Genomic DNA, 13,542 nt, shown 5'->3' with positions numbered 1-13,542 from the left:
CTATGAGGTACTTTTCCACTTGTAACTACCCATAGATTTTAGTATTCATCTAACCACCGAAAATTGGTCTGGTGAGAGAAGTTGTGTAAGTTATTTATTTATTTCTCTCATTGTTTTTATTTATTTTTTAGTAGATCTTTATTCCTTTGCCTACTCTATAGAAGACCTAACAAAAAAAAAAATTTTTTTTTGAAAAAATACACCACAGCCATACGCATTTTTACTTTTAAGAAGACAATTTGCTTATTTGTTGGATTCAATTGAAAATTAAAGTCTTTGGTGGGATTACAGATATCTAAAATGTAAGAAGAAGTGTATAGTGTGTGTGTGTGTGTGTTTAAGCAATATTTCTTCCTGGTCTAACATATGTAAAAGTTGTTGGTGTAACCAACAGGTTGATTCAGAGTCATATTAAGTATTATTTTTGTCTTAACACAACCAGTTACTTTATTTATTTATGTATTTATGTATAATTTTGGTATACCTGAAAAAAACGTTATATATCTTTGTCTGTGTCTTTACTTAAAAGTAGTCTATAGGCTATTACTGTATTAAAACCAGAAATTAATAAAAAAAAATTAAAAAGTTAGAAATTAATTGAAATTTTAGGCAGCTTTCTATTTGAATGAAAAAAAAAACAGAAAAGAAAGAGAAAGAAAAAGAAAAAAACAGTGTTCTCATTGCAGTGTTGGGCGGTAGCGTCGCTACAAGTAGTGATGCTCGTAGTTTAACTACATTTCTCAGTAGCGTGTCACTTCTTTCTGAATCAAATAGCTTTTCAGTATAAGCTCTTTTTTTGATCAAGTAGCGCGGTAGCGTCAACAAAAGCTAACGTTACATTTTCCAAAGAAAGCATTCTGAAACTCGAGCTCAAATCAGAAATATAACAGCTACGGATCACTGATCCTGGATCAGTAAGTGACACCACAGACACTAAAGCTCGTAACGCCATTGGCTAATCAAGCTGTCAGTCAAACCTCATTATTCCTCCCGCCTCAGTCGTCAATGAATTGCGGCGTGCAGTTGGGTATATGTCGAACGTCACCTCACAAACCCGGAAAAAAGGTCTCATCGCTTCCGCTTTGTCGGAGAACGTATTAATAGCAGTATTAAAAAATGGCGATATCAATGGACTTTTAAGGTAATCAGTTAAATCAGCTAGCTGTTTTTATTGTTGACGTTTTATTCGAGTTTTGTATATAAATGTTATTGAAAAGAATAAAAATTTAAAACTTTTATATATCAATCCACATATGTGATGGACATTGGTTATGATTAACTTTATTGTCTACTTTGAAGGCATCTTGAGTAAAAAAGCTTCGTATTTAACGAGACCTGGTTAGCAGAATATGGAAATCTGTTGCGCATAACCCGTGTTTAGAGCACCTCAGATTGTTTGGAGTCTGAAGGTAAATTAAGAACTGTTGATTGAATAAGTACAGCGGTTTCTTTTCTCAAAAAACACTATTTAGCCTGATAAAGGCTAATGTTTTTTTGTTTGTTTGTTTTTTGTTTTTGAGGAGCGGAGAAGGGTTTCTAGTTTTAGTCTCGCATTTGTTGTCAAGTCAGCCAAATATCTCGTGTGAAGCGCTGAATCTTTCATAATATGATACTTTGACCAAATAACAGAAAAAAACTGAACGCCCACATAATGACAGAAAACTGGGGAAAACGGGACACGAGTCAGGAAAAAAAAAAAAAAAAAACCTTCGCTGGTCAAAAGCTTCGTATTTGAACTTGATTTTGGTGAAATGTTTATATTAATATCTAATGATACATGCAACGATGCAAATAAACATAGCCTATCTGTAGGCCTAAACATCTATATGGTAACACTATACAATACGATTTCATTAAAATACATTTGTTACAGTATTTATTCATCTTTTTTAATGTTAATGAAAATACAGTCGTTCATTGGTAGTTCATGTTAGTTCACAGTGCATTAACAAATGTTAACAAACAACTTTTGATTTTAATAATGCGTTAGTAAATGTTGAAATTAACATTAAGATAAACGCTGCAGAAGTATTGTTCATTCTTAGTTCATGTTAACTACACTAGTTAACTAATGTTAACTACTGAACCTTATTGTGAAGTGTTACCATTTATATAAATGTATCTGTATACAATAAAGCCACAATAACAACAACCAATAGGAGATTTCCGGCCGACAGCAAAAATTTATTTTGCCTATGTCACAATTTGAGGTCAATCCGGCCTGTATTTGATACTGATTATGTTGCCAAATTGGTTTGGAACAGCTGTTGAATAAACAGTTAAACTGAACATGCCTGTCTATCTGCTTGACTGACAGTTTTATTGATCACTGAGAGAGCATTGACTTGGTATGATGTTGGTTTCAATAGAATTTTTTTTTTTTTTTTTTTAAATAGCTTGGATGTAGTAAACTACTTTTGCCATGTTACTGTAGCTTAGCTTGCTATATTTCCCAGGGCTGTAGCTTTAGTGTAGTGAAGCTTCATTTAAAGAAGAGTAACTGTTAGCTTAGCTTACATTTTCCAAGTAGCTTGTCTCATTGTTTCTTGTGATCAGTCTGTCTAGCAGAACCGGTTTTGAACGATCTTAGATGAAATAGCAGAGGTGGACATTAAGTTACTCAAGAAGTTGTAGTTTTCATTTTAGTTTCCAATATGTATATAATGTATATGCATATGTTGGGAAACCTGTTTTGAACAAGTACAGTAACTGCATTTATATTACATATACTGATACACTGCACTACACAACTTCACAATGAGATTTTTTGTTATACGAATGTGTTGCCAGTCCATCAAAAAAAGGACTATCAAAATGACTAATGTAAAATAAGCATATACAGTACAGTATATTTTCCACCTTTTCCACAATGTATTTTGTTATTGCAGGACTGTGTCCAGTACACTGTGCCCATTCACTGTGCACATCCACTGTACACATTCTCAACTTCTCTGACAGGTAATGTGTATGTTTGTATGTGTATTTCAAATAATTTACCCTCCAGTCAATACTAGGGATTTATTTTGATGTAGGATATGTAATTCTGAATAGTTGCTATATAAACATATTGAATATATAGTTGGAAAATGAAGGAAGAACAATGGAAACATACGGCAATAGGCACAGAATTAGATTAATCGATTGTATCAGAATGTGTTGCTGACAATTTTTACATTTACAATTATTATTGTACTCTAGGACAAGACCATATAGTACAACGTTAAGAATTCTGCAGTCTTGAAAACACAATCTGAACCATGACAACTAAGTAAGTATAGAATTGTGCCATCAGTGTTCATTCTGAAGGACAGGGTGGAAACAAGGGAATTAGTACATAATAAACAAAAGAATGGATGCATGACTTCCAAAATAAATGTCAGTGTGCTTAATTTACATCTTATATGTTGCCCTCTTTTTATTCCTTCTAGTAAAACTGTATTTTCACATATGGCCACAACCTGTGGCAATTATACTCTGTAAACCAAATTTAATAAAGATAATAAAAGAAAACAAATAAAACAACATTGTATACTTCTGAACATCATAGTAATATTATATTCAAATATGACTGTTAAAAATGTCAATCCACTCTTTAGATCCCCAGAAAAAATCAAGGAGGAATTTCTGTCATTCATTAAAGAAGGTAAGAAAGGACAAGTTAAAAATGTTTTGACAAAGAATCAGCTTGGTTATGCTGTTACATGCCCTCTGTTTTACCAGCATAATTTGTCTTTGAACATCTGAGCTGAATTCTCATTAAGTCACCAAACACAGTCTAAGGAAAGAAAATTAGCCAATTAAATTAATCTAGTCTAAGGAAGAAAATGAAATTACATTAAAGCTTTTAAGATGGCTGCTTGTACCAAAAGCATGACTGTGATTGCAAGCGTCAATGTTTGAAGCTGTAATGGATTGTCTGCTGTTCACTGACAGACAAACTGCGTTAAAGAAAGAATGGTCCGCTGATCGAGTACAATGTTGTCATGTTTTGGAGACTCCCATTTTGTCGTAATGGGACTGTTTAGATCACATGTGCAAATACTGAAAGCAGATCTTGACCAGTATCAAGATCTGTGACATTTGCACAACATCTCTACAGAGTATTACTGTAAAGTGCGAGTGATTCCAAAACATGCCTCTTTCATTTGGAAGAACCTGAGATTGCAGCAATCTTGGGCAGAGTCGAGAAGATGCATCCCACCTGGATAATCACTTGGATAAATCTGAGTTTCTCCAAAAAATCTCCATAAAGCTACCATGGAACTTTTTGTGGAATCAAATGGCTCCAGGGACAATGGAAGACAGGTGACCCGAAGTACAATTAATATTAAGGACTGACATCAAAAACACATAAAGCATCATGTTTCAGTTGTCTTATATATGCAAATAATACTTCTTTTCTGATTACAAAGGCTCAGTTGTGTTTAATATGTACCACATTTGGTTTTAATATGTTATAGTCACATCCTCCATATTCCCTCAAATGTACTCTTCAGTGGGATTTGTGAATTGGTTCAGTCAATTATTAATATAACAATACATAGAACAAATGAATCTCACATCGGACATCTCTAGTCAAGAGCAAGCATAGGATCTGTCATCGTTCATGCCTGCAGTAAGGAAAATACTGATGAAAAATTAAAAATACTATGTCATGAATACAGCTTGCAGATGAATCTGTGGACTTATTCACTGGCAGATTCTTCATCATCATCATCATCATCACCATCATCATCATCATCATACTGTTTCCTGGTCTCCATTTTAATGACACTGTCCTTCAACACTTCTTCAACTAATGGACTGCAGAAAACTGATTGAGAATTGAAATCTTCACAATTTCTGAGGATCACTGACATCACATTCTGACATTGCTCAGATTGTGTATAAAAAAAGTGAAGTGACGTGTGACCCATACTCAGAATTTGTGCTCTGCATTTATCCCATCCAGATTTATCAAACACAGAAGTGAACACACACACATACCCGGAGCAGTGGCCAGCCAATTTGTGGCACCTGGAGAGCAGTTGGGGGTTCGGTGCCTTGCTCAAGGGTCTCACCTCAGTCGTGGTATTGAGGATGGAGAGAGCGCTGGTTATTCACTCCCCCCACCTACAATCCCTGCCGGACCTGAGACTCAAACCCTGGACCTTTGGATTACAAGTCCGACTCTCTCACCATTAGGCCACGACAGCCCCCACTATATATCACGACTGGGTATATAGTGGTGAAGAAGCTCAGAAAATCCCTTCCTGAAGTTGCATGATCACTGATACAAGACATTGATTAAATGCAGAAAGGATGAAAAAATGGATCACCAATGGAGCAAGAAGATGGAGTCTTTTTGTGGGACATGGCAAATTCAGGAATCACAATCAACCCAACTAGCGTGAGATGTTTTACTAACTTCATTTCATCTGACACACCAGTTCCCCGCTATCCATTCGTTTACTGGAATGCTCAAGTGAATTTTTCATTTATTAGATTAAGGCTAATAGGATGCATCCATACCTCTTATTCCTGGACACTTAAAATAAATAAATAAATAATACAAAATTAATTGATACAGACAGTAGAGTCACACTATGTAAGTGTAATTATTCTGTGTGTGTACAAAAGTACACAAATAAATAAATATACCATTGTGTACTATATAAATGTATCTGCCTGCATATTATATTTCTTTATTTCTATTCAAATCTATTAGTTACTACTACTACTTCTACTAATAATAAAATTGTGCTTTAGATGCTGTGGACCTCTGTGGAATAGCAAATTTCGTAAAGCATCATTGCAACTCTACAATTCCTCTTGTGAAACCAAGAGGTTGTACTCTGAGAGTTTGTGGGCTGGAAGAAACAGTGTACGAAGGGGATGAAGAACAGCTTGAAGCCTGGAAAGATTATTACCTGCCAGAAAGGATGGAAATGGAGGTGATTGGTGCCATTGATGACTTCCCATGTGATGCATCCGGTCTGCAGTTGGTGCTTTTGTTGGGTGAAGATGGAAGGGTCTTTGCTTGTGAGGATGAGCTTCTGCACCTCGTAGCCAGGAATTTGAGGGACCTGTTCCAGTGTGAAATGGCTTTTCCTGGAATAGAGACCTTCAAGCTTGGAGAGTGTTTTGAAGAGCCGGTGAGGTCGCAAACATACATTATACATTTATTCTTTATTCCTATACGAGAAGTTTATATTGAGTGGTGTACAATTTAAACACAATGTTGGCTATTACTTTCCCTGTTTTATTCTGCCAACGACAGTAGTTTCAAACAAAGCCAAAGCAAGACTGATTGTTGATACCAGACAACAATCAATCATTAATTCATATGTTTGAATCAGTCGAATCTGTTTTGAATCAGGTGAATGATTGATAAAACAATCACATACAGATAAAAATAATGATAAGTGTAGTGACACAATCAGTGAAAAGTCGCAGCACTGTATTGGAACGCCACTCAGCCAATCAATAAAATATAAGTAACTAAGAAGATTAAACCATAACACTGAACCTTCTGAATACTAGATTCCAGATATCTTATGATGGTTAGATATAGTGATTATCTAGGGATTTGCAAAATGTATATTTATACATCATGTTGATTATATTCAACGTTAATGCATGTTTTTGTGTTTGTTGCACAGACTGAGGAAGAATATCTTGAAATGATGGAAAGTGATGATGTCAAAGAAATGAAGATATTACACATGCAGTACAGAGAATCTCTGGAGCTTGAATTGCTGAACACTATGAATGAAATCACAAAGAGCCGTAAGGTAAGATTACAGATTGTTATTTTACATTCATTCATTGGCATACATTCAAATGGTATAATAATAATAATAATAATATTTGCTAAGTTCAACCACCTCTCCTTTTTTGGAAAACAGGTTCATAAACAAGAACAAGTGGTTTCAGAGGAGTTCACTTCAAGCACAAAACAAAGATTTCAGGAAAGTTCATCAATATGCTGTTGCAAGATGGAAAACAGAGAAAAAGTTTGGTACAGTCATTGTCATTACAGGGCTTCTTGCCAATCAAACCATGAGCTTATGGTGTAAAATTACATGAATCCTGTTCTGTCTTGATCTTCTGCTCTGTAAAACCCAACAAGTTAGGTTAACTCAAACCGTTTGAGGCAACCGATTGCCTTAACACATTTAAGTTTTTAAAAAAACAATTATGAGTGCTCTGAACTTATTTCAGTTGAGTTCACTAAAATAGGATATACATTGCAGTTAGGTAATTAAGTGATTAATTAAGTGCTAATTGAGCATTAGTGATGAACACCTGCTGTTAACAAACACAATCACTGACAGAAAGAGAAACACAAGAACAACAACTGACTTTAGACACATGCTTAGATGAAATCAACTGAAATAAAATACATTAAATCTCAAGATCTGATTAAACAACCCCACAAACAGCATCACCAACTCCACTTATTAATAACAAGACCGACTTTATTTCTGTCAGACATCTACAGAAGATCTTATTGAGAATTAACTAAGGTTTAGATGTTGATTTATTGTTTCAATTGAAGTAACCATGTTAGAGATTAGTGTCTGCTTTAGTTGGGCTCTTGACTTCTGTGTTAGTAGTTTTTTTTTCTTTTCTCTGGTTGTTGTAATCATGTGTTTCTCGAACATATTTTACAACTCAAAAGCCCAGAAGAAATTATCAGTAGTTGGTTGTTATATATTTATAATGATAATCATCTGTTAGTGAACTGATCTCATTGTGTGTCTAATCTCTGGTTAAATGGATGTTGTATTAATTATAGTAAAAGTGATTCTAAGAGCCACTGGTTCTGTGCTAGTCAGTTAATATAAAGGACTTTCTAAGTAGTTTGTCCACAAAAAGTTTTAATCTATGGAAGCAACGAGACTCACAGAGACATCAAGAATCAACTTGTGAACCTCAACAATGGTGACCATTATAAAATAATAATAATAATTCTGCAATGCATGCTGGGTACTAGCATAGTACACAACTCATCCATGGCTCCCAGCATGCATTGCTGCATGATTTTTTTAAATTTATTTTTTAATGGTCACCATTGTTGAGGTTCACAAGCTGATTGATGTCTGTGTGAGTCTAGTCACGTTCATAGATTAAAAAGTTTTGTGGACAAACTGCTTAGAAAATCCTTTCTCTTACCTGACAGAACCAGTGGCTCTTAGAAGCACTTTTACTATAATCAATAAATTAATTTAACCAGAGATTAGACACACAATGAGTCTATGTTCACTCTCAGTGAGATAAGTTTACCAACAGATGATTGTTATTATTAATATATAACAACCAACTACTGACCATTTTCTCTTTTCTTGTAACAAACATGCTTCAGGAACACATGGTTACAACAGCCAGAGGAAAAAAAACAACAACTAACACAGAAGTCAAGGGTCAAGAGCCCAACTAAAGCAGACACTGATCTCTAACATGGTTACTTCAAATGAAACAATAAATCAACATCTAAACTTTAGTTAATTCTCAATAAGATCTTCTGTAGATGTCTGACAGAAATAAAGTCAGTCTGGTTATTAATAAGTGGAGCTGGTGATGCTGTTTGTGGGGTTGTTTAATCAGGTTTTGAGAGATTTAATGTATTTTATTTCAGTTGATTTCATCTAAGGCTATGGCTGAAGTCAGTTGTTGTTCTTGTGTTTCTCTTTTCTTCAGTGATTCTGTTTGTTAACAGCAGGTGTTCATCACTAATGCTCAATTAGCATTTAATTAATCACTTAATTACTTAACTGCAAGTTTTAAAACTTACATGATTTAAGCCAAGGGGAATTGCTTTACTCAAACGGTTTGAGTTACCCTAACTTGTTGGGTTTTACAGTGTGCTCTTTCAAAATGCATTCATACGTCTTGTAAACAACATTTAATTAGAAAATATTTCTCAGCATCTGCTAAACTTTATTAATGAAAAACAGTATATACTTCCTCAATTAGCTGAAGAGATTTGATCAGAGTGGCTTCATCGAGTGGTGTAGATTTCCTGGTAACTGAAAAGGTTACATACAGCATATCCACATTATTCAACAAGTAATGACATTCTCTGACATTCCTCCTCAACTTTGTGCTCCTTGCCTGTGAATGCTGTTAAAGTGGGACATTTAAACCTAATCAGCTTTATTCTTTATTCTTTCATTTCACAAAAGTGCATGTGGTGATAAAAAAGAGGCATGTCATACTGAACTTGGGTAAATTAAATACAATTATGTATATTGTAAATGTGATATATGTCGACCTGGTATTTTATATTCTGAATCAAGTTTTTAACATTTTTTATGTGAATTCCACAGCCTTGAGGTGGTCTCATTAACCAACAGTGCATTGCCATTGGCAAACTGAATTTGCCTGTCATAAAACAATCCCTAGACATGTAGCACATAATATTAATATAATGTATATTTTTTATTATATCAAACTGATCCAGTCACTATAACAATAAACAGTGTATTTCAGAATTTATTAAGGAAGAAAGAGAGTCAGGAGAAAAGGAAGGATAGGTCAGTGGACCAGTTAATTGGAATTTAAAATAGTAAATTTCATAAGACCAAGTTTTATGCATTTTATAAATTACACCAAAAACTAAAAGATGTTGTATTCATCTTGGACATTTTAGGACATTTCAGTGGTATGCATGTGCCGTAATCAGATTGAGATTTTTCACAGTTATCTCATATTATCTCAAGTGCAATGAAGTGTCATCTGTATTTTTAAAGTAACAACATATTCTAAAAACCACATTAATGCAGCTACATAAAAAAAGAAAAGCAAAGAAATACTGTTGTTGTCCTTGCAAAGAATTGCCAGTCAATATGGGTAACACTTTAGAATATTGTTCCGTCGTTAATGAATAATTACACAGGAACAAATGGCTAATGCACTATTAACATTGTAGTAACTACTATTAACTAACAAGAAACTCTGATTAACGATTTATTAAGTAATAGCGCTAAGTTGAAGCTGGTAGTTCACTATTAGCTAACCAATAACTACTATTTTTTTTTCATATATCCTGAGAACTCCTAAGAACTACTTTATACAGGTTCATAATTAATGTGAATTATGCATAATGAATAATTAATTCTAAAATGAAGATCATGGTAACCCACTAGTATTACCAAATCCTTCTGAATGAACTACTAATTATTTGGATCAGTATTCTAAAGTGAAAATCATCATAACTTCCTAATATTGACTGATGTCATTGTGAGCTTTTGAGATATATGTAAGTTTTTTTTATAGTAATTACTCAAGTGTTACTACATCCTTCTGAAGAAACTACTAATTATTTGGATCAGTATTCTAAAGTGAAGATCACGGTAACCCACTAGTAATGACTTAAGTGTTACCAAATCTAGAATAATGAATTACTAACCAAAACCTTACAAAAACCTCAAAAACTTACAATAATGTCAGTAATTACTAGATAATTATCACGATCTTCACTTTAGAATACTGATCCAAATAATGACTAATTCCTTTAGAAGGATGTAGTAACACCTGAATAATTACTATTCAATACTTTACAAAAACTTCAAAAGCTTACAATGATTTCAGTCATTACTAGAGAATCATCATGATCTTCACTTTAGAATACTGATCCTAATAATTTGCTAATTCCTTCTGAAGAATTTAGTAATACTTGAGTAATTACTAGTGGGTTACCATGACCTTTACTTAAGAATGAATTATACATTATGTATTATTCATATTAATTATGAACCTGTATGCAGTAGTTCTTAGTAGTTCTTGGGGAGGTATGAAAAAAATAATAGTTACTGATTAGCTAATAGTGAACTACCACATTCGACTAAACACTATTACTTACTAATTCATTAATCAGAGTTGCTTGTTAGTTACTAGTAGCTACTAGAATGCATTTAATATTGCATTACTCATGTGTTCTTGTGTAGTTATTCATTAATGATGGAACAGTATTCTAAAGTGTTACCTCAATATGTTGCTGCTAGTGGGGATTCTGTGTATTTGTGAGTTTGTAGAGCCCATAAATGAATGTTTCAAAAAATGGTTTGTGTAGATCAGTGTCTATTTCTGTATTTTTCTTTTCTACTGTCTAAATCTACAAGTACAATAATGTAGTTAAACTGCGTGCAGATCTTTTTTTAACTCACCGCTTGGAATGAAGAGATGTTAACTGATGTTACCTCACAATGTAATTTGTTTTGCTGTAATAAACTTAAACTGTGCCCAGTTTAACTGTAAAACATGATGCAGTTTACATTCATTGTAAAACATACAGAAAATTAATATTGTTACCTACAGTTACAACAGTAGCCTATTGATAGGAACACAATACATTATGTCTACCAACACAGGAACAATACATCTGTTTTTAACTAAGAAACTCAGCTTGCTGATGTTCAGACAAAGCTTTTTACTGAGAACGAATGTTTCAAAATGACTGCGAAGAAGAAAGATATTATACAAAGAGTACTGAGAAAAAAAGACAAGTAAAAAATATTCCCTTCAAACAGTAAATAATAATAATAAAAAATGCATTAATTACAGTTCCCATGCATTAATTACAGTATTAATCTTTTTGTTAATGTTAATTAAAAAAATACAACTGTTCATTGTTAACTCATGTTAGATCCATTAAATAACATTAACTGATGATTTTAACATTGTATTAGTAAGTGTTGAAATGAACATTGACTAAGATTATTGAATGCTTTATAGTATTTTTTCATTGTTAGTTTGTATTTACTAATCAAGGGATCAACAGGTTGAAGGTCCAAATTGCAGTTTCAATGCAGCTTTTCAAAAAATAAAAATAAATTGAATAAATAAATAAAAACGTATATACACTTTTTAACCACAAATGCTTGTGTCAGCAGATATACAAGGGGCACAGAGGTAAGTGAAAACAACAGCAGGGTTATTGAACAAGGGCAGGTGAAAGTAAGCAAGGCATAGAGTCCAGGTGAGTAAACGGGTAATGGCAATGTATCTTGGGTTTTGTAAAGTCCACACGATTGGTCCAAGGAAGGTGTTCAAAGTTCTTCAATTTAAGTTAAACTCTAATCTGACTCCATTTTATTGTGATCTCAGATTTAAGGCTGAAATGCCAATCGGTTGTTTGTTAATTTCTAATTATTATTATTCTTATTCAGATATTTGTTTCACTCTTTAATTGTATTGAATCTCATTAGTTTTATTCCTATAACACTTTGGACACATTTACACTGCATGGTTCAAGTGACCCAATTCCAATTATTTCCTCACATGTGGCACAGATCAGATATGGTCCACGACCGTGTAAGGCCTCATTCATATATGGAAATAAATCAGATATGAATCAGATCCGTACACTTGCGCCTGCCGTGTAAAGCGGACAAATTGGATATTCCCCTGTAAATGCGACTCCTACGTCATTGAAAAGTGAGTTTTTTTAACATTTCACGGTACAGACATACCTGTAACAAATTAAACATCTCTACTTGAGTAGCAGAGTATTAATTTTGTTAGTTTGTGTTAAATAAAAGGCGATCTGACGCTGAAATGTGTTGCTTTTGAAATCACGCTGAGTGCTGCTTGAAGATTGAACCCATAATTCCCAGAGTTGAGAGCTTTTAGAAGGTGTGTTCGACTTCATGCAGCGCTGTAAAAACCGATCGGTGGATGACTTGAAGCAGTGCATGCCGGTTAGAAAATTTGACCGACTTGAACCGAGTAGCGACACATTAAGGTGGGGTGACACGTGTCGCTCCGCCCATCTTCAATTTCATTGGTTTATAATACAGCAGAGCTTATTGGTGTAGACGTTTGCGCATGAGCATTCTTTTATATACGTTTTTATGAATGATCTACACTGTTTGTCTGTACTACAGACATATTAAGTGCTAACAACAGCGATTTTAGTTAGAATCAATTAACAAATGTGTTTTTTTAAAAACCTATGACGAATTAGTTAGATTAAGTTCCTATCAAACGCTTGGTATCAAACACATCTCCGAGTACTTCGGGCAGAACAGAGCTGTGTAATATGAGCGGCTCACGAATTCAGTCTGGGTAACAAATTCTTAATTCGTGGCCATGATATAGTCCTACCTATGCTACAAATATTAATTATGTTTCTGTGTGATGAACGTAAGTGGTCCTCAATCTCAACAGGTGGGTTGCACTTTAAATGAAGTCAGATATTATTGCACTTTTCACTGTAAACGAAGCAGACATACTTAAACATTGAGCAGTTTTAGCTGGGCGATGTTGATAAAAATCATCCACTGTTTGAGATTTAGCTGTTTTGTATAATGTATATTTATATGTAGCCAATATTCTTTATTTTAGGATCGGTGGATAAAAACTTAGGATATGATGATAATTCACTGTAGTTCATTAAGACATAGGACAAACCCACAAATGGTTTTATTTTAAAGAACAACTGCGGTGACAAATAAGACAATAATAAATAGTCCATCAGCATGAACTGGGGTTTTATGTGTGGATAATGGGAATAAAAACCTTGCTGAAACAATATATATATACACAAAGCTGGGTAGT

The 13,542-nt window shown here is 33.9% G+C and overlaps 1 protein-coding gene across 3 annotated transcripts; it reads left to right on the top strand.

Moving 5' to 3' along the window:
• The first annotated feature begins 16 nt into the window (after nucleotides 1–16).
• LOC131526344 (uncharacterized) lies at nucleotides 17–7,291 on the top strand. Of its 3 annotated transcripts, none has more exons than XM_058754604.1 (7): nucleotides 17–85; nucleotides 2,889–2,958; nucleotides 3,199–3,268; nucleotides 3,597–3,643; nucleotides 5,749–6,134; nucleotides 6,642–6,773; nucleotides 6,888–7,291. In XM_058754604.1, exons 3-7 carry the CDS (start codon nucleotides 3,258–3,260, stop codon nucleotides 7,056–7,058), a joined length of 747 nt encoding a protein of 248 aa, XP_058610587.1. In that variant the 5' UTR covers nucleotides 17–85; nucleotides 2,889–2,958; nucleotides 3,199–3,257; the 3' UTR covers nucleotides 7,059–7,291. The 3 variants fall into 3 exon arrangements, with proteins under 3 accessions (XP_058610587.1, XP_058610590.1, XP_058610589.1); XM_058754607.1 differs by lacking the exon at nucleotides 17–85 and adding an exon at nucleotides 119–302; XM_058754606.1 differs by lacking the exon at nucleotides 17–85 and adding an exon at nucleotides 334–1,141.
• The last annotated feature ends 6,251 nt before the right edge of the window (nucleotides 7,292–13,542 follow it).

Source organism: Onychostoma macrolepis, chromosome 19, assembly GCF_012432095.1.
Source record: "Onychostoma macrolepis isolate SWU-2019 chromosome 19, ASM1243209v1, whole genome shotgun sequence".
Lineage (NCBI taxonomy): Eukaryota > Metazoa > Chordata > Actinopteri > Cypriniformes > Cyprinidae > Onychostoma > Onychostoma macrolepis.
This window is presented reverse-complemented; position numbering and strand designations above follow the sequence as displayed.